Consider the following 21,547-nt stretch of genomic DNA (forward strand, 5'->3'; position numbering starts at 1 on the left):
CTTTCCATATTAATAGCTATCAGTAAATTGAGATAATTGTGCCATTAGGTAATACCAATTACAGTGAAACTACTTATGTGTCATTAATTATGTTTAAACTGTGATGGAATAAAAGGTCAAGGAATCATCCTCATCTCACAAAACTAATAGTCTAAAAAAAGAGGAGGGCAAACTTTCTTTAAAGTGCCAGATAGTAAATGTTTTAGGCTTTTCAGGTTACACATTCTCTGTTACAGCTACCTAAGTCTGCTGCAACAGCACAAAGGACTCCATAAACAATAAATAACGTGTGTGGCCATGTTCCAATAACACTGTATTTCCAAAATAAGTGGTATGCTAGATTTGGCCAATGGGCCATAGTTTACCAACCCCAAATCTGAGTGCTGATACAAACAGAAGCAGTAGAAAAGTTAACATATCTAAGATATCGGTAATTAAGACATTAATGAAATAAATGTAATTATAAGGAAATATATCAAGATTTGCCAAAGGTTTTTACAGATGCTTTATCTACTCATAAGTATTTTAACAATTTGATATACTGTAACTTTGACTTTCAATATCTCTACAGTGAAAATAATTATTTGTCACAGTCTTCAAAATACAAATAGTCTATCTGGAAATAAATGTCACAGTTGCCATTTCAGTGACAGCCAAATTCTCAGATACTTAGTAGTGGGAAAATTAAAGCATTGTCAATACTCCAGAGGAAATATATGGAACATTGCCTATTTTTCCTTGAAAAAGATCCATTGGAATTTAATTTGGAAATACTTGTCTACCTTTGTTAGCATTCCCAAATATATTGGATGTTTATATTGTATTTTTCTTCTCCTTATTTGATATAAAATAGACTAGATATATTTTAAGTAATTAAGTTCAAAATAGACAGAGTTTAGATAAAAGTCTTGGCCTGCTGGTGTGTGGTACCGTTACTAAGCTCATCCCACAGTTCTCTTGAAATCACTCTAAGTGCAATTTATAAACTATACTGGAAAGTGAATGCATTGAAGCACTAAATAATTTCTATGTTATATTCTGCCATTAGTTTACTTGGTTTCTAGCAATAAAGTACATTATATTAAACAATTTACTTGGTGTTTTCTGGATTTTTTACTATGAATATGTGGAAAATTTAAAAGAATATTGAATCTTGCAATATCCAGAAAAGTGCATGTATTATATATAGGTTGTTTTTTTAAAATATAACAATAGCTCTGAAAATATATTATGGAGATGCATTTTTAAAATCTGAAAATTTAAATTTAAATTGGCAGCTTTCTGTAAATGATTGGAGAAGCCATGTAAGCATAACATTTTCAATAGTCTGTGATAAATGATGCCACTGCTATAAGAAATCAGTGGGTCAAATGAGCAAGGAATTATTCTCCATCCTAAATTTTTAAGCTCTATGCAAAACATTTATTTACAGGGCTATTTAGAAAGTCTTCTGCGTATAATTTTTGCAGGAATCTCTGAGGAAATATTCAAATGCTTACATTTTTATTTGTATGTCTGTTTTAATTGGATAATCAAATACATTGGCTCATTGTATTTCCTACCAAATAAGCTTTTTAAGTAAAATAGAAATAACTATTTAATACAGCTCTGTATTTCTTAAACCCATAAAATACTTCTTAATTTGAAAAGCACTGTGGGAAAATTAATTGTATGCATATAGGAATTTTTGCTTTTGAAAAGCAAAGCAGACACCTGGCTAAATTCGTAGTGTCTTTATAGCTATATCCAGGGAGTGGGATCTCTTCCTTATCTTGGGCTCTCTTGTTTGCTTTTCAGTTGCTGCGATTGTGGCTGTGGAAGGGCTTCTTCCCTGTGCGCTGTTGCCCATCCAAGCCTAATATGGTTAGTGTTCCACTCCTGCTTTCACTCCTATGTGCTGTCCCACCTATATGTATTATCGTCAGCATTCCTTTTTTTTTTTCATTTGTGTACATTTTAATAGTTAGTATTCAAGTTACGCTTTAACAGAAGAGTAGACTGAAACTGAGTCCCAAAAAAGAATCTTAAGTGATTTCACAATGGATGCTTTCAAATAAAATATGCATATAGCATATCACCCCTAAGTCATGCATTCATACTTCTCTTCCAAGGCTTTTACTGTGGTCCTGATTTAAAGCAGGAAGTTGTAAGATCGTAACATCTGTCTTACATTTAACATGTCACTTTTCGTTGTTCCATCAAGAGTGAAACCATATCATACGTGGAAGTAGAATGCCACTTCTGTCAAAGTGAAATCACCTTTTCTGTCTTCCAGACCCATGGAATGACCATAACTTAAGTAGGATCTTCTATTTTCATAATCATTGTGGATATATGTGGCATTGGAGAACAGAACCACATGTAATTTTAAATGGTTTACCTAATAGTTTTAAGCTTGAATTACGTCAGATATTAGAAGTGATATTCCTAAGTTGATACCAATTAAGTAAAAAATATGCACATTTTGGGGATCAGTGTCCAAGTGGGATCGTCTTAATTATTTACAAATGCAAATCCTAAATATATCTGGGTTATAGCTATGAAACTATAGGCTAGAACATAAGACCAAAGAACTCTCTTCACAGATTTAGAGGAACTCTCCTACACAGTAGTGAGTTACCTTGTAAACAAGTGAAATATTCCAGATAATTTCTGTCTAGATTAAGGAGTCTAAATGCCTCCACTACTATATTGAGCTGTTATTTGTAGTCAAAATTTGCCAAGAAAAAGAGCTGAAATGCATTTTAGAGAATTATAGAGCTGCCTTGGGTCATTTAAAATTGTTACTTGTGTTCTCTAGGTGTAAATTAATTTTTATTGATTCAAAAAACTGCGGTGTAAATGAGTGTGCATGCATGCATAGATGTGAGAACTGGTGGAATTGATACCAATGATCTTGAGAACAAAAGAGCATAAACAAACACAGATTGATAAGATTTGTTGATCTTTTTACTCAATCTTTTGAAATTTTTATATTTGAAAATTTGTTTTAAGTTAATATGAAAGTACAGATTACTTCCTAATTATTTAACTTAGGAAATTCTTATATGAGCCTAGGGCTTCAGTGACAGACTAAAAACAAAAACAAAACAGCCCTGAAACCTGGCAAAGGCTGAAGTATAATATAAATGGCTTGAAACTGTGATTTTATTTTTTTACTGCTCTATAGAAAAACTTAAAAAAGGTCACTGAATTGCTCATTCTACTTGACTCTCAAATTTGGTTATTATAAGAGATAAATCACTGAAGCAGAATAAGCAGAATTTACATCTTGGAAAAAAAGAAAAATGATATCCAGACATACCTTGAACTAAACCTCAAAGATATGGGTGTATGAACATTTATAAAGCCATGACATAGAAAGTATTGATGAAAACTAACTTTAGCTGGATTTAAATTGCTTGATTTTTTTTTTTTTAAATGGTATCCCTACTGTGTAGTTGACTTCAGGGAGTTTATGAAGTGAAGAAATAAAAGAAAAGAGGAAAAGAGGGAAGGTGGAACATTTTCTTCACAAATCACACACCAGGAAACCTAAGAAAACAAATTTTTTTCTAACATCTTTCTTCAAATAATGTCAGCAATTATTCAATGAGTGTGTTTGTGAGTGTGCATGTGTATTTGTGTGTGTGTGTGTACATAAAAAAACAAATTACTGAGCCACAAATGTGTTTATGTACCCAATAAAATGCTAACAATTTGTGTGCAAATATTTATGGAAAAGCCCGATTTTTTAATGCATTCTCAGTAAAACAAAGCAAAATAAAGCAAAAGAAACAAACTTTAATTGAGCTTACATAAATTAGACAGCAAGAAAGTTGTTCAAAATTATTAGTTGGGAAGAATGGAAGCTAAATATGTTTTTATTGTTCTGCTTTCTCAACTTCCATTTTACAATTTCTAGTCACTATGAGGTTTCAGTTAAAGATACTATTTGTTTAGATTAAAGCATTGGTGAGGGAAAAAAAAAAAAAAAACTTAGGTAGTAGAAATTAAGGGCTGAGAATTTTCCTACTACAGTCAGTAAAATACTAAGAAATCTTGACCTAAAATCTTGTCACCTAATTTTGTATGTATAATCATAGTAGCATTTGTCAATTACTACATAAATAATTTCCAAGGAACATTCTGTGATCATTTGTGAACAGACATATTTACAATTACAGAGCAGAGGTTAGATAGACATTTTGAGATTTTGGAATATCATAGTTTTTCATTTCTTGAAAGACCACTCATGAATATGTGTGATTGGTTTTGACCTTAATATAATGCAACACATATACATTAAAATTGCCCGTTGTAAATATACTGGCTTTTAGAAGTACCTTAATATACCTTGTGGAAATCTCAGGGTCTGAAAAACATAATTTCAAAACCATTGATCTAGATCTGTTGTTCTGCAATTCAACTACTTTAAATCTTCTGCAGGGCTATGGAGTTCTGAGTTTTACTCTCAAAGTTCCCACCAGGAAACCATACTCCATTATTTTTCAAATGCCTGGTGTGCCATTTATAAGATGAAATTGATAATTACATGTTGTTATATTTGGTCTCAAATTATTTTTCATCACTCTAGTTGCCTACTTTGTTGTGAATTCTTTACACATACGCATAATGTTAATTTAAAAAATATTCTTCCTGCTTTGATGGAAATCTACCCAGTAATGGAAGATATTTCTGTAATATGTCTTAATGAAACCCAGATGCCTAGATTCTAGGCACCCTATCCCCAAGACGGCCTACATTTTTAGCAGGGGTATTTTTTTATCTGTGATCTTTGACTTCATACCATCACAGCTTTATTCATTCCTCCCACCCTCACCCCATCCATTTTTACAAGCATCCAATGTTGAATTGATTGTCTTCAGTGTAAATAAGATATTAATATGTGCAATTTCTAAAATAACATTACTATTTACCCCTTGATGTTCATTTTTGTTTATGCTTACAGGAACCAATATATATTTATAACATAATGTTTATTATAAGTTCTTCTGAAATTTCCCATAGTCCCAAAGTAGCTTTTCCTTGCATTTCTTAAATTCAAACATATGTTAGAATATTTCCTTCATTCATCAGTTGTCAAGCTTTCTAGTGTTTTTATATCCCTTACTACTTCTTCTGATGGATTCATGTGGCAAGTAAAATGAAGTTCACTATTCTGAAAATAGAGATATTAAATTCTTATTTTGTTCATTTACATACTCTGTGATTTTTAGAAAATCAACCTCAATTTTTTAGAAATTATTATTATTTATTTTAAATACTATTTAAAATCGGAAGCACAAGGGATAAGCTCTAACTTCTCTCATAATTTGGAGAATAAATAAAAATCAAAACATATTTCTCTGACCAAAATGATTGTGGATTACATTGAAACATTAATTATTACCTTAATTTTTCAATGAACTAACTGAAAGTTAATTCACTAACTGAAAGTTTCTTGAAATTTCAAGTAAGCAATATTTTATTTTTACATACTTAACAGATTATTTCACTCATCCTCAACAGATTTCTGTCAGGGAGGTATGTGGAAGTGCTATTCCATTTTATAGAGTTAGGAAAAAGACATAGAGAATAAAATCATCCTTATAATTCTAGACCACCATTTAAAGTGCTGTTGGCAGGCAGATATGCGGCTTGCCCACAATATAGAGAGATAATATATTAAATTCCAACTGAGGGCTTGCTATGAACTGCTCCCAAATCCATTTTTGTAATACCTGTGGAACCTCAGACCATAGGAGATATTAAGTGGGACTACTCTAATTGAGAAATCCAATGGTCACATCCATGAACTATTTTAAAAATTAGTAGGAAATTACCTACTCTCACATTAGAACAAAATTTGTTGAAAACAGGGAGACACAATACTTACATGTCATACTTTTTGAAATGTGTTTTTATATCAAAATTCTAAGGTAATTAAATTTTAACTCAATAATGAAGAGTCTATAATTCATCTTTGAGTTTCCTGAAGTATTTCAAATTATTCATGTCTTTCTCTTATTGCTAATTCTAAAAGGATTTGAAGAAGTTATTAATGAAAAACTTTACAAATTCATACGTACTACACTATTTTGGAAGTGTTATTTCTAAGGTTTTTTTCATTGTCTTTTATAATATAGAAATTAAAAATGATATGTAAGGCATAACATAAGAAATAAGCTAGCTTCTCACTTTGCCATTAATCATAGGGTGGTTAGTATCCTTGGAAGAATGTGAGATGGGAACACAGCAAGCTGTGCCCTCATTTTGTGTGGTATAATCATCACTCCATTCCCCTATCCAAGGAAAGCATGTTTTCAAAAACATGTACATTTTCTTTGAGAAATATGTCTGAGAATTTTCAGTAAATAATAATAAATCAGTTGCATTTTTTGTGTAACTTACATCTCTCTGTAAGGAACTCAAAATCCAGTACCCTAGTATACAAACTCTAGCAAGACAGCCTATATATCCAATGTCCCTTTTTTCTGCATTTGCACTCACATCCTTATTGAAGAATGTGGTTCTGTAAAATAAAACAATCTATTTTCAGTATTTAATAGATATATTAATAAGCTAATCTTCATATGCTTCTTGATTTTATGGGGGCTGAGTTAACTGAGGTTTTATTAAAACTACTTTACAGTTGGAGAGACTCTTGAAGTGAAAAGGTCAAACTATTTCCCCAAAAAACTGTAACTTATTTTTTTCAAGATTCCAGCATAAAATTCTTAAAGACAACATCATGTGGTGTTTGAGGTCATTATATCAGAACAAGAAAGTGTGCATATATGGAGAAATGTGTTTTTAAAAGAGGCTACAATACAAGGAATTTTTCTTTTCCATAAGCAACACATATTGACTCTAATGTTTGCTCCAACGTTACCTTTTGAATATTTTTGTTTTAAAGTATGGTAAAGCATCTCTTAACCCATCTGGATAATAGAGGAACAGTTATAGGCATGTCCATTTCTGAGCCAGGCACTGCATATGCTGACTCTTTCAAAGACATCAAAATGCAAAACCATTACTTCTTTCACCATTCCCCCCTCCCCACCTTATTTAGAATTAAGGGGAAAAAAGTGTTTATTCAGTGTTTATTTCCATAGGCTAAAGCAATGGAAAAATCAGATTTTGTGGAGGTTATTGTGGAGTAAGGATCTACAATCTCCTTTTGCTCTTTCATTCACTCATCTTTCCTCATTGTCCATAATGGTGTCATTTAGTAAAGTTCTGATTCTGTGCTTCACTTCGTACTCTGGAGGGCTTGACATTCATACCATGAATTTATTATAAAATCTTTAATTTACATCCAAGAACTAAATTACTCATTGGCATGTCCATCCATTCATAAAGATTATTGTTTACTATTTCATGTCTTACAGAAATTTCAAATATCCAAATTTTGATGTCGTGGCTTGGGCCAAGTTTTTAAGATCTGCATTAATATTATCAAGGCTGTGTTATTCAAATCCTTAGGATAGAAATGGGGGAAAATAGATTGATTTCTAAATTACCCATGAAGGCACTTATATAGGAAGCATCACTCTCATACCTTTTAATAAACATTCATTTATGAAGATGAATTATGCTTACATTTAATATGATTTCTCATGCCCACCTCTACTACTAAAAAATAAAATAACATTGTTTTCTAGAAGAAAATAAGTATAAATGGCTAGAATATGATTCCTCTACTTGCATTACAGTTGTTTTTAGTAAAATGATATCAAAGTTCATTAAAATTGTGACTGAAGCAAAATGAAGAAACTGTTTCTTTTCCGTTTGAAAAAAAATTGGTTCTAGAAGACAGGAGTTGTAATTGATGTACAGAATGGCATATTTATTGACTCTAGTGTATGCTGAGTTAAAATGATGCATCTGGACAAGGTACAGAAGGTGATACTGAATGAACAGGCTCCCTACAATGCTTTGTTAGCAAGGCTGAACCACTGCTTGAGTGCCAGTCTCTGCCAGCTGCACTTCTACTTGCTGTGTCTTGTTGAGGTTTGTTTTAATGTTGCTTTGGGGTGTTCCAGAACTTAATTTTTTATGTTAATGTGACATGCAGCTGCATTATGTTATAGAAGTCTTGAGATGCCTGTAGTCAAAAATAACTCCTTATTGCCCTCCTGACTCTCACCCTAGGTATTAAAATGTTAACTCCTCACCATGGTATTCCCAAATCATTTTTTAGATGAGATCCAAAGTTTTATTACCATTTTCATATGAGGCATTTGCATTCAATTTAAATATCCATGAAGCTTATTTAATGATAAAGACTATTTGAGGATATAACTTTCAAAGCTTATTTTTTTTTTGAAGGTAGGAGAGTTAAAGGTGGAATGGATGTTTGTTTTCTAATGCAAACTTTAAGAACTTGTATACTTTTTAGGTATCTTTAGAATTCCTCTAACAAAGTTTTTTGTCAGTATTATTTAAATAATATAAATCTCAGAATGATTTCACACAATTGTATTTAGAACATTGGTAAAAAAAAAAAACAGTATCAATAACTTCTCTCTAGAGGAACATACATTAAAGATTGAAAGAATAATGTAATATCTAAAAAATATAAACAATGTATTAAAATATCTTAAATGTCAGCTTGAATAGACCAACTATTATTTCAGGATGATATCATGTGTTTGTTTTTTCTCTCCATTTCACTGTGGTGAGGGGATTCAAGATGTCTTAAGGGCTCTTAAGTGACAAATGCTTCTACATGCTATGAATAAAATTTGAAAAGCCACCAGCTCCTCATTGTGTAATTTTCCTCCCCCAAGAACACTATATGTATTAAGTATATTATTTCAAGTTTACTTAAATTTTCCTAGCTGTACTTTACTAATAAATTGCCAGTTCTTTAACATGACAAAATTAAGATAATTGCATTTTTTTCAAAAATGGCATAAGAACAGGTTTTGTTATCTATGTTGTATAATATATGTAATTATACAGTAAGAAAGATAGAGAATAGAATAGATTTCATTTTTATATCAAAATATACACATATTCAAGAAACATTTTAGAATATGAAACCAAGGAACAGTCCTCAGTGCATGTCAATTGGCCACTTCATTGATATCGTATGGTAGCTTTCAGTAAACTTTGTAATGAAAATATTTTGTCAATCTGACATTTTGGCTATATTTTCTTTATGCAGAAGTAAATGAAATTTTGTTTTTAATAAACTCAATTTTGTTATAAGAGCTTGTGAATAATAAATTTACTTCCTTAGAGTTTCACTAAAAGTAATTTAAATATTTTTATTTTGGTCAGCTGGTTTAATGTCATATGGTTATTCATGTACCTTAGTATTCATCTGCATATTCTCTCTCCAAACACTTGTCCTTGTGTAGACTCAACCAGAATATCATCCACTCATTCATTTATTCATTCATCAATGTGACAAATATTTTGGGGGTCAACTCTGAGCCAGGTGCCAAGTCACTTCAGAAATTTATAGATGAATGGTAGTTGCTGCCATTTAAGAAACTAACAACAATAGCAAGAGAGCCAAAAAACATTCTCAAATGACTATGTTGCACTGTAGAATGGCAGTAACACCAAGAGAGGGATACAGAAAGCTACTGAATTCAGAGGGGGCAAGATTGCATTAAACCAGGGTATTAGGGGAAAAAAATGTGAAGAAGGCAACAATTGGACTGGACTTTGATAATTGGACATTGTTAAGAAGAGCATCCTAAGTGCAGGAACCAGTATATAGGAACATACGGAAGCACGGAGAAATATCTCAGAGATGATGTGGGAAATGTGCATTGGGGCTACGTTTAGGAATCTTTACCTTATTATTTTATTGAAGACTTTGCAGAAGAGAGCTAACACAATAGGAAAGTACCTTATTTATGGTAATTTGACTACAGCCATGTCTAGTATAGGTCAGGAAAGCAGTTATAGAATGCAGGGGCATCAGTTCAGAGGCACTAATAGTAATCCAAATGAAAAACAGCAAGACTTTAATTGAAGAAGAGGTACAGCTAGTGAAATGGAAGAGGAGGATCATAAGACTTTTATGTTATATAATGTTTGGGACTTGGCAACTAATTTGTTGTGAGGTTCATGAGAACAGGGCTTTGATCTTAAGGTACCAAAGCCATGAAAATGTTATTAAGAGGAAAAGAAGGCAGCAGATCAAGATTGAAAGTAAAGAGAAAAATACTCTTTTCTTTTTCAGATCTATTGAGTTTGAATGCCAGTGGAATATTCCTAGAAAATAAATCCACAGGGAATGAGTATAACTCTCAAAACAATAAAACCAGAGGGATAGAGGTATTAATTAAATTGATGGAAATGGATAGATTGACAGGAGAACAGTGGAGACACTAAAGACTCCAAAACAAGAGAAATAAATAAAACAGAATAATGGAGTAAGGTGCTGAAAGGAGGGGACTTTTGAATCAGAGACGTATTTGGGACAGTTCATCCTGAGAAAAGGCAGGAGCCTCTGAGGTGGCAAAATAACAGTAAAAGAAAAAGGGAACAGATAAATGTCTGGTGTATGGTATATGGTGAAGTCATGTTTAAAAATAGGTTTGGAGAGCTTCAGACTTCTCAGTGAAATCTGGGCAAGAGTGAGGGATACTAGCTGGGGAAATATGATTCATACAAAAGAGTATTGGTGTTATCTCATACTGCTGGTATGAAAATCACTTAAGGTTGCAATCATTTCAGTTGTGTTGCGTTCTTCTGGGCTTGATCTGATTCACCACTTGGAGATGTGGCTAATTGTAGCTTACTCTGTTCCAGGCGGTGTGGTTACAGCAAAGCAAAACAAGATCCAGAAGAGGAAAAGATGCATTTTCATAATGGGCACAGTAAGCAAACTGTAAAAAAAAATCAAAATAAAACAAAGTAGGGGACACTTCATTGTTATTTTGGCTTCTTTTCAGTCTAGAGATTTGTAATAACTGACCAAAAATATTGGGATAAAAAGTGTAAGTGTTTTGTTACGTTCCTCTAAAGCTTATGGGCTTGTGGTGTTGCCTGCTGACCCCAGGCAACAGCTGGATGTTTTTTTTCAATTCTTTAAAGCATACTTTCATTACAATCATTAAAATAAAAACTTTTTGCTTAATATAAAAAGCTACTATATTTCAAACCAAATTTCCAGGCCAATTCTAATTCCTATCAACAGTCAGTAGAAATATGTCATTAAATAACACCACCAGATTAAATGAATAAATTTCTTCTTCTTTTTCTAACATTTTGGTAGGAATTTCCCTGAGGACATCCTGTAGCAGCAACCTTGGTTCAAATGACTTGAAAAAGACTACACTTCTAAGAAATGCAGAAAATCAAGTTTTAATAATGAGCTTAAAAAATCTGCCTAAATGGGTTCTAATTTTATTATTATTTTAATATGTTCATTTTTTAATAAATAGTACAGTGTGAGTTGATTTGCCAAGTAAATGACAAAAAGGTTTTTTTAGTTTTTGTCACTCTGCCGTGACCATGAAAGTCAAAATCATGAAAGCCATAATTCATGCTGCAAAGCATTTTTGAGTCCATTTTCACAGTCCTATCTTATTTAATGTTATTCATCGTCAAAAAATACTATGAGGGTAATATCAGTAGCCTTTAAAATGTGATGAAACTGAGGCTCATAGAGCATAAGCGACTTGCATAATGCCCTGTGGCAACAGTAGAGTGAATTTCTCTTTTCCTCTTGACTTCTTTGTCAGTCTTAAAGAACCAAAGCACCAGAAAAGTTATTTTAAATTATTTTTGTAAAACCTAAACTAATTATCTGTGATGAGATTTTAAGGAAAGCATAAGAAAACAAACCAACAACTAAACCAGTAGCATTTCATTGTCCAGTTTGACTGACTCCGGAACATTAGTGTTGAAAGATGTCCTTATTCAAATACGTCGTCACATATACACTTCTTCTTGTGCATGCCAACAATCCAGCATTCTAAAATTATAAAAATGAGATAGCTGTACAAATGACTCCTATAATTCATGAGAGGGTCTGTCCTTGCAGCTCTGTCACTTCTAGGAATTGGGGATTTAAGCCATAGTTGTACATTAATAACGTTTATAATTTCACTCATCCATCACAAGCACTTCGATTGTAATGCCCATTTATTTTTACAGTTAAACTGCCAGGAGTAAGAACTTATATTGATCCACACACCTATGAGGATCCCAATCAAGCTGTCCATGAATTTGCCAAGGAGATAGAAGCTTCATGCATCACCATTGAAAGAGTTATTGGAGCGGGTAAGACGGTGTGTTTAACTCTGACTTTTAACTTGTGTTTATATTATAAAATGTAATATATCAATGTCCTGATCTAACTCAGAATGTTTTTAATCTTTTGTAACTGACTTGCTTTCAAGGTGGTATATAACTGATCATATTTTAATATTACCTTCTGCCTAGCTCATACTTAAACCAGCAAATGTTTGGTTTATGAAAAAAAACAAACCAGCAAAAATGTATATTCAAACATAGTGTTTTTCACCATCTACCGTTTACTATATTTCATATATAATATATATAATTTTTAATACCCACAAGTATTTACAAAATTCAAGCACCCAATTATTCTACTTATGAATCATCTCTTCCTTAAGACTGTTTCCTTTTTGTCCTGCTATGGCCCTTTTCTTTTTTCTTTTCTCAGTAGTGTCACTGCTAGAGTAGAAAGCAAGGAAAAGGAAGTGATTTTCAGTCAGTTGCTTTGAGTTTCTTTCTAATGTTTCCATTAAGGTTTCTGTAGGTGAGAGAGATGAAACTAATAGCCCCCAATGTGTCTTACGATCACCTGTAAGTGATTTTTCCCAATGCACCATTAATTTCTTTTAACATAGATAAGGAAGTTGGACTCCCCTTCAACTCTGTTTTATCTAAACATTACTATTCTAAGAGAACTTTAGACTACTGTTAGAGTAGGAATTTGTAATGAGTTTCTGTGTTTTCTACATCTTTATCACAAGGTGAATTTGGTGAAGTTTGTAGTGGACGTTTGAAACTTCCAGGAAAACGAGAATTACCTGTGGCAATTAAAACCCTTAAAGTAGGCTATACTGAAAAGCAACGCAGAGATTTCCTGGGTGAAGCAAGTATCATGGGGCAGTTTGACCATCCTAACATCATTCACTTAGAAGGTGTAGTGACCAAAAGTAAGTACAATGGCAAATTATGCATGTGTGTGTGATCATAAATATCTGAATTTTTTCTATTAGATTATTATTAATTTCAGGATAGAGAGAAAACTGGCCATAATGTGATTAACAATTTCCCTAATATTAATAGTATTTGTCCTATATTTTAGTAGATTCTTGTCAAAGCTGATCTTCAGTGAACCCGTATTTCTATTTATTATTTGAAATATTTGTGTTAACTCACTTACTATGAATTCAGCACCAGAGAAAATGTATCCAGATAAAAGTAGCAGTAAAAGTATCAATTTTTTTTCCTCTTGGCTCTTTCACTTTTTATCCTAATGAAATATTAACTTCAAAGTTTTGATTGAGGCATTGAAGTTTAACATTTAATAGGATTACTGTAACCATAGATGCCTACCACCTTTTAAGTGGTTTTTTTAATAGCCAGATGTATTTCTTTTATTGATTTTTTTCATTGAGGTATTTTAATAGTTCTAAGGAAAGCAATTGCCTCAGAAGACTGGGGAAGTTCCCTGAGACTAATTATTTTGTTAAAGCAAATCCTGTTTTTACTCAGATATATCTGGAATTTCACATGTCCCAGATTCTTGTTAGTGTTTTGTAAATGTGGTTATGTGTTGAGCTTCCCAGTATAAGGATTTCAAATAATTCTTCAGTCACTCAATAAAGTATTTATGTGACACATAACTGAGGCCTTTATTTTCTTTTAATACATTTTTTCTTCACCATTCCTATGTATCCTTTTTCCTTCCTTTATACCTCATACACTTCATACCACTTTGTAAAATCGTCTGAAACATTTGGCAAGGAACACGCTTTAGACTTTTTTCAAGCACTGGTTCAAATTCCATTTGCTGTTAATCAAGTTTTAAGTTATATGTGCCAAATATGCATAGCAGCAATGTATGTTCAATAAATGTTCTCAACCTATGAAGTAATTTAAATTGACTGGATATCCATTTATGCCATTTAGCTTTTAAATATGGAAAACAAAACAAAAACAACAACAATAAAAACCTTTTCACAATAAAGAGGAACAAAAGAAACAACAACCAAAAAATGTACTGGTTTTTAACCTGTTAATTCCCAAATCATGGTTCATTCACAGTAGGTCACAGATGAGAACACAGAAGAAAAATACCTTAGCAAAAATTATCATGTTGATAATTGGCAGAACTTTTGAATCAGCCTGTATTGCTGGGAGATTGTTTTTCTCCATGTCTCAAAGAGATACACATCTGCAGTAAGAATGCCCATAGGGGAATGTAACATAGGAATAAAATTATCTGCAGCCATGTGGCTTTCTTCAAACTTGGATGTGTTACTTTTCATGTACCTCTTCGCCATCTGTACGTCTTCTTTGGTGAAATGTCTATTTAGGTCCTCCTCCCATATGTCTGTATATGGCTGATTCACTTTGTTGTACAACACAAACCAACACAGTACTGTGAAGCAATTATACTACAATAAAGATCTATTAAAGAAAAACAACAAAAAAAACTTAGATGTGTTTCTTTCCCCTCAGCTGAGTACATGCCTAAAAATAGGTAAGAGGCAGGGACATGACCCAGGTGAGAGACAAAGAAAATATATATTTTTTGAAGGAATAAAATAAATTAAAATATTTTACAAAATCATGCTCTATGATGAATGGGGAGGAATATTTTAAGCAAGAATATGATGTGAGGGAGATGGTCACAGGTACAATGAAATGAAATCAGAATTTGAACAGGACTATACTCTATCTGAGGGGAAGGACTTTGAAAGGACACTAGTGATAGCATGTGCTGGGCTAGATACTATGGGAACAAGAATTATAACAGTGATTGAGTAAAATTATTTCCTATGCAGGAAAGGTATTATCTAATACAAAACATACTTCTTAATGATAGTCATAGTAATAATAGGATGCAAAATATTTGATATATTTCATGTCTTCTTTTTATCCATAATATGACTGCTAAGTTTCACTTCCTCAAATAAACTAGGACCATGAGTTCCTCTTACCCAGGGTGTATGTAAAACTAATGCCTATATGTAGACAGCCTGTAATGAGTTAAACTGTAATGTGTAGAAGAGTGCCAGATCACTATTATGATCACGGAAAACAGTACTGCATAATGGTCAAGAACATGGGCTATGGCTCTAGCCACCAATTTTCATTTTGCTTCTGCCATAAACCACTATGTGACTTCGCACAAGTTGGTTATACATTCAGAGCCTTAGTTTACTCACTAATGACACGGGGTAAGAATGCCTCAGTGATGTTGTGAAGGTGACATGAATTAATACAGGTAAAGTTGAAACGGGCATGACACAGTAGGTAATTAATAAACATGGTTATCATTTATCCATTTATTTCTCTTCCAGTGCTCTGAACTCCTCTATATCCATGTCATTCCTAATCCATTTTAATTGGTATGTTACTCTGCCTACGTTGCCTCTTTCTCTGAAACGTAACTACCTTTTCAATTCTTTCAAAATCTTATTCAAATTCTATCACCTCCATGAAATAATTCCTCATCACTTAGCCCTGAAATAATCACTCCTTCTTTCGAACACTGTACCTATATAAGGATTTTTGCAACTGTCAGTAATGTTCCTACCTTTGTCCAAAACTCTTATTCAAATTTTTCATTTAATTTTGTCTCCTCTGCATATATTTTTAGCTCCCTAGCTAAAAAAGTCTGCTCCTTGAAGAAACAGATGATGTCCTAAATATTTATGTAAACCCATTACATTTAAACCTAAAACCAATCTATGGTCACTTTAGTTAAGCACTCTGAGCCACAATGTCACAGAATAAGAAAAAAAATCATACCTACCTTATAAAAATGTTATACAGATTAAATTAAGATATATTTTTGTGCATGTGAACAAAATTGCAGGTAGTTATAGTAGTATTTATTTTAATCTGTTTAGGTGAATTGATCAAATATCATCAGATATTAGGAGACAAGATCCCAAAATTATTAGAGCCAATAGTCATCTACTTTTATAGATCTCTAATTTATTACAGAATTTGTTTTATATGAATGGGTCCTGACTGAGCAATATAAGACAATTAAACTTCTCATAGTAAAACAACTAAATTTGTCATATACAATTTTATATGCACTTGAGACCTTTATTTTAAGAAGCAAATGCCTTTACCAGCAAGTGATCATATTTAAATTCTGTAAAGTCTAGTTTAAAACACAGGGCTGTGGTTGAAAATACAGACTTTAAATTTCCAATCTTCTAATCAAATATTTGTTTGATGTTGCTGCAGTGAAGTTACACATACAGGTAAAGCAAAATGTAAATATTTAAAATATTTCTTTGTCTTATTTTTTTTCTGTTTGAATTGAAACTGTATTTCCCCTTAATAAATGTAGCTCTTGATGTTCAACTTAGGAAGTCTTCAACTTGTTTTTAATTTATCATGTTGCAACTCACTTTATTTGTGTCCTTAATTTCATGTTCTCTGATCTGATGCTAATTTATTCAGCAGTTATTCTCAACCTGCAGCACACAGATAATGAGACATAAGTGCAACTAAATCTTGTGATTGTTTTGATTGAAGCTGAGGTGGGGAGTCTGAAGTAGCACTCCTCTGGGTGATGCCATCATGAACCTTCCTCTTTCCTGTATCACTGCCTTACGTGCCAGAAATATGGGGCCTCATTCAAATTCCTTCTGTGATTTGTTGTTAAACAGGAGGCATCATAAATAAATATATATTCTAGAGAGACGTATGACAAATGACGTAAGAAACCCACAGGTCCTGGCTTAATTGACTCATTCGCAATGAATGATGCTTTAATGTAACATACATAGAGCCAGCTTTTACTATTCAAATAGATTCAGGAATAAAATTTAGAGGTGGAAAATTATAATTTTTCCATTGCAGCAGCCTTAGCTCTTTAAGATTTATTTTTTCCACCCATGGAAATATTATCAAAATTGACCAAAGGAATATTTCTATTGAAATATTTATAGTTATATAAATATTTATATAATTATATAATATAGTTTATACAATGTAGTTATAGAAATATAAATATTTCTATTGAAATATTTATAGGTATATAATATTTCTATTGAAATATGTATATTTATATTTAAATATTCATACTTACATTTCTTAATCTAGGATCATATACAAATAAACTTATCCTGTAAAATTAATAAATTTAAACAAAATATTAGAGAAAAATTAAAGAAATATCTCCCTGTTTTTCTTTCCATGTCTGAGGAAATAACACATTCAATGGCAATTGATTATTTAAATTGTCAGATAATTCTGACATATAAATTTGTAATTATCTTTCAAATATAGTATTTCATTCTATCTTGTAAAAGTCCATTTTATTTTACAGGCCCTTATTATATATTACCCAAGGCTATTCCAACAATCTTCAGACTAGTCTTTCCATTTTGGTATTTTCCAATGGACATTAGTCCATTCCATACATTTTACTAAATCTATTTCCTCTCTTGCTTCATCACCAGGAACAAACAAATCAAGCAAAATACATATACTTTGATACTGAACTTGATATAATTTGGCCATATCTCCATATTACACTATTTCCTTTCCAGAAAACTCTACCTAGTTCTTGTTCTGCCCTTGGAGATACTTCATTCTGCCCTAGCATGTCCTCTCCACTTTCCTCACTTCTACTGGACCTTCAAGTTTAATTCAGTTGTGACCTTCTCCATGAGATCAGTGTCATTTCTCTTCATTTTTCCTTCCAGCCTCAGTGTCTGCCTGGCATAGAGTAGGCCACTCAATAATGTTGAATAGCTGAGTAAAGGAAAGCATCCCAGTTCTCCATTTGTTTTATTTTGCTCACCTGTGTGTTCCTAGATCTGTGCTCAGCACGTGTAGCATTTCATGTATTTGTTGAATGAATGAATTCTCAGCCAGAGACAATCTAACAAATTCTAGCTGCATTTCTCTGCACTTTGTCTTATTGTCCATTGTATCATAGTTACCTCTCTACATGTTATGTCCTTACTACACAATGAACTTCTTGAAATTGATATATGTTTACAACACCCCTAGTATCTGTCACAGGGCCAGACACATTAGGGAATTTCAAAACTTTTTTTTTTTTTTTTTTTTTTTTTTTTTTGTGATACGCGGGCCTCTCACTGTTGTGGCCTCTCCCGTTGCGGAGCACAGGCTCCGGACGCGCAGGCTCAGCAGCCATGGCTCACAGGCCCAGCCGCTCCGCGGCATGTGGGATCTTCCCAGCCCGGGGCACGAACCCGTGTCCCCTACATCGGCAGGCGGATTCTCAACCACTGCACCACCAGGGAAGCCCTCAAAACTTTTTTAAAAGACATGAATGATAGTAAATGAATCAATGACTAAATTACAGTTATCTAAACAGCTAAAATGAGTTAGAGTGATATACAATTTATATTTTAATTTAAACAACTTTGTTCTATAAAACCATGGGTGTTTTAGGAAAAATAATTAAAATCTGTATGAAGAAAATTGCACGAGGATCTTATCACAGGATCTTGCATATAAATATAACAGTTATAGTTACTACTAACAATTAATGTTAAGTATGTGCTAAGTTAATATTCTTTATATATTATCTCCTTTAATCTGCACAATAATGCTATCCTGTAGACACTAGTATTTGTTCTCATTTTACAGATGGGAAAAATTAACCTTAAGGAGGTTAAATACCTTATCCAATATCATAAAACTAGCATAGGATAATACCAGATTTAAAAGCAGTTCTGCATGACTCCAAAACCCAAGCTCTTACAGTGTACATTACTAACCTCATTTTTATTATTTGGTATACACTTGACAAGAAACATTTATTTATTCAAAAGCTATTAATTGATCACCTAATATGTGTCTATTCCTATTAATCAGTGGGATACAGCAGAAATTAAACAAACTGATTTCCTGCCTTTATGGAGCTTACCTTTGGGTAGAGGAGACAAACTAATTGAACAAATACATTTATAATATATTAAATGAAAAAAGTAAAGCTAAGTTAGGAGATTATAGATTGTTTCTATTGAGGGTTGGTGGTTTCTATTTTATTTAGAGGAAGGCCTCTCTGATAAGGCTTGAATAAGTGAAGGTGTGAGCCTTACAGATATCTGGGGGCAGGCGGTGTGTTGTAGAAAGAAGAACCTGCAAGACTCGAATGGAACTTGAATAGAATGTTCAAGAAAAAACGAGGCCAGTGTTGCTTCAATTGAATGCATGAGAGGAGTCTGGTAAGAGCTTAACTTGAAGATTTAATAGGAGAATAGACGGTATGTGAACACTTTGGTCCCTGCGAGGACTGCCTCTTAATCTGAGCCTTGGATCCAAGATGTGATAGAATCTTATTTCTATATTAACAGGATCAATCAGGATGCTGTGTTGAATAAAGATGGTAGAAGCCAGTGTTGAAATGGGGAGACATTGAGGAGAGGAGACTACTGTCATTATTCACACCTCATTATGGGTTAGATCAGGGTAGTAATCTAACAAGATGGTGAGTAGTAGTTGAATTCTATAGATATTTTGAAGGCAATCACAGTAAGTCTTCTTGTGGATTTGATGTAGAATGTGAGAAAAAGAGAAGAGTCAATGTTAATTATAAATTATTTGTCCTGAGTACCTTGAAGAAAGGAATTGTCAGTTATGGGGAAAATTCCAGGAGGAGCAAGACTGTGGTTGGTAATCAGTAGTTCCGTTTTGGACACGTTACTTTTGAGAGGCTTATAAGCACCCAATTGCAGATGTTGTGTATAAGACTGGATTCTGAGAAGTATAAATGAAAATGTTTGCAGTGAATATGCTTGAATTTTATATCTTCCCTTTCACAAAAGGAAACAATTCTATGAGCCATTATCAGTGATAAACCATGATGGAAATAAACAAATTTAACACTGCAGTAGAAATGGAAGCCAGCTCATTAATTTGATACTTGTTTTTCATTATTAGGGCATAGAGAGAGGTATAATAAATAAACATAAGATATGTATTAGATATTTACAAGGGCTTTTTCTGATAAAATCTAAATTCTACTCACCTGAAAGATATATATCTATAGAAACAGAGATTTACTGGCTCGAAGACTGATTATTAGCAAATTAAACCTTGTGTTTTTAAAGTCATTTTCATTACTAATAAAACAAAGCTGTCACATTGTTAATTCTTAGATTCCTTAGCTCCTCTGCAGAGTCGATCATTTCTGACTCCACAAGTAATTATCCACCTTTGCTAATGTCAGAGCAATTCTAATTTATTTTTAATTTGAGAAATGAGCAGCTAATGAGAAAGTTTATATCAATATAAACAATCTGAAATAAAAGAGGATATTATGGAAAATTTGGAATTTCTATTTAATAGAAAAATTTGGTGTTTCCATTTCAGGTAATGTATAGAGGCTTTTGATTTTATAGTCTTTTCTAAAATTAAAAATACATAATTTTAAAAGTGGTTTTCCTTAAAGTGTTAACCAATAAATAAGGGTCATAATGGAATTAAAATATGAGTACCTTTCTAAGTTCTGATTGCCCCATACTTCACCCTCCCTTTACATTCCCCTGCTTGATAAGCATTATCTATTCCTACTACAAGCACAGGGTCCCATTTTCTGGGTGACCATTAACCATTAATAATTGAATCATGATATTTCTTATTCCAAGCTTCCCTTGAAGTAAAAATAAAAGTAATTTCAAACAGCTACAAGTGTTAATGTACTAAATGGAATACAACCCAAATAGAATGGCATAGTGAAATAAAACTATAGATATATAAGTATAAGCACAGGCTTACTTTTAATAACTTACAAATCTTGTAAAATGTTTGTAAGAGAAACCATTGACCGTTGTTTTCCAGTGAATTATGATGTTTCTTAATCAAATGCTCCCTTATAACCTTAAGTGGTACCACATGTTTTTTGATGCACTCGTGGTTTCAGAAAAGCAGGTAGTACCAAAGCAAATAAAATAAGCCCAGATTTTGTTGCAGCTCTTGTGATGTGGCCTAGTTCAGTGTTTCTCAAAATACAACGTGCCTCTGAGGATATTGCTAAAATGCAGAATCTGTTTTAATAGACTGGATTGGGCACTCAGATTTTGCATTTCTTTTTTTGCGGTACGCGGGCCTCTCACCTCTGTGGCCTCTCCCGTTGCGGAGCACAGGCTCCGGACGCGCAGGCTCAGCGGCCATGGCTCACGGGCCCAGCCGCTCCGCGGCATGCGGGATCTTCCCGGACCGGGGCACGAACCCGTGTCCCCTGCATCGGCAGGTGGACTCTCAACCACTGCACCACCAGGGAAGCCCAGATTTTGCATTTCTAGTAAGCTCTCAGGTGATAGCTATGCCACTTGTCAAGGGCCATGCTCTGAAAAGCAAGGACTAAATCAACACTCCCCAAAGTTTGTCT

General features: G+C 33.0%; 1 protein-coding gene across 9 annotated transcripts in view; it reads left to right on the forward strand.

The window, feature by feature from the left end:
- Positions 1–21,547, forward strand: part of EPHA5 (EPH receptor A5) — a 317,046-nt gene that overhangs the window by 258,277 nt on the left and 37,222 nt on the right. For 4 of the 9 annotated variants that reach the window (XM_059066492.2, XM_059066493.2, XM_067035725.1 and 1 more), the window contains 4 exons: positions 1,798–1,863; positions 10,759–10,826; positions 12,109–12,234; positions 12,954–13,139. In XM_059066492.2, coding sequence (XP_058922475.1) covers positions 1,798–1,863; positions 10,759–10,826; positions 12,109–12,234; positions 12,954–13,139 — 446 coding nt within the window. Of the gene's footprint in view, positions 1–1,797; positions 1,864–10,758; positions 10,827–12,108; positions 12,235–12,953; positions 13,140–21,547 lie in introns of those variants that run through there. The other 5 variants (XM_059066495.2, XM_059066496.2, XM_067035726.1 and 2 more) reach the window with 2 other exon arrangements.

This window comes from Kogia breviceps, chromosome 6 (genome assembly GCF_026419965.1).
Source record: "Kogia breviceps isolate mKogBre1 chromosome 6, mKogBre1 haplotype 1, whole genome shotgun sequence".
NCBI lineage: Eukaryota > Metazoa > Chordata > Mammalia > Artiodactyla > Physeteridae > Kogia > Kogia breviceps.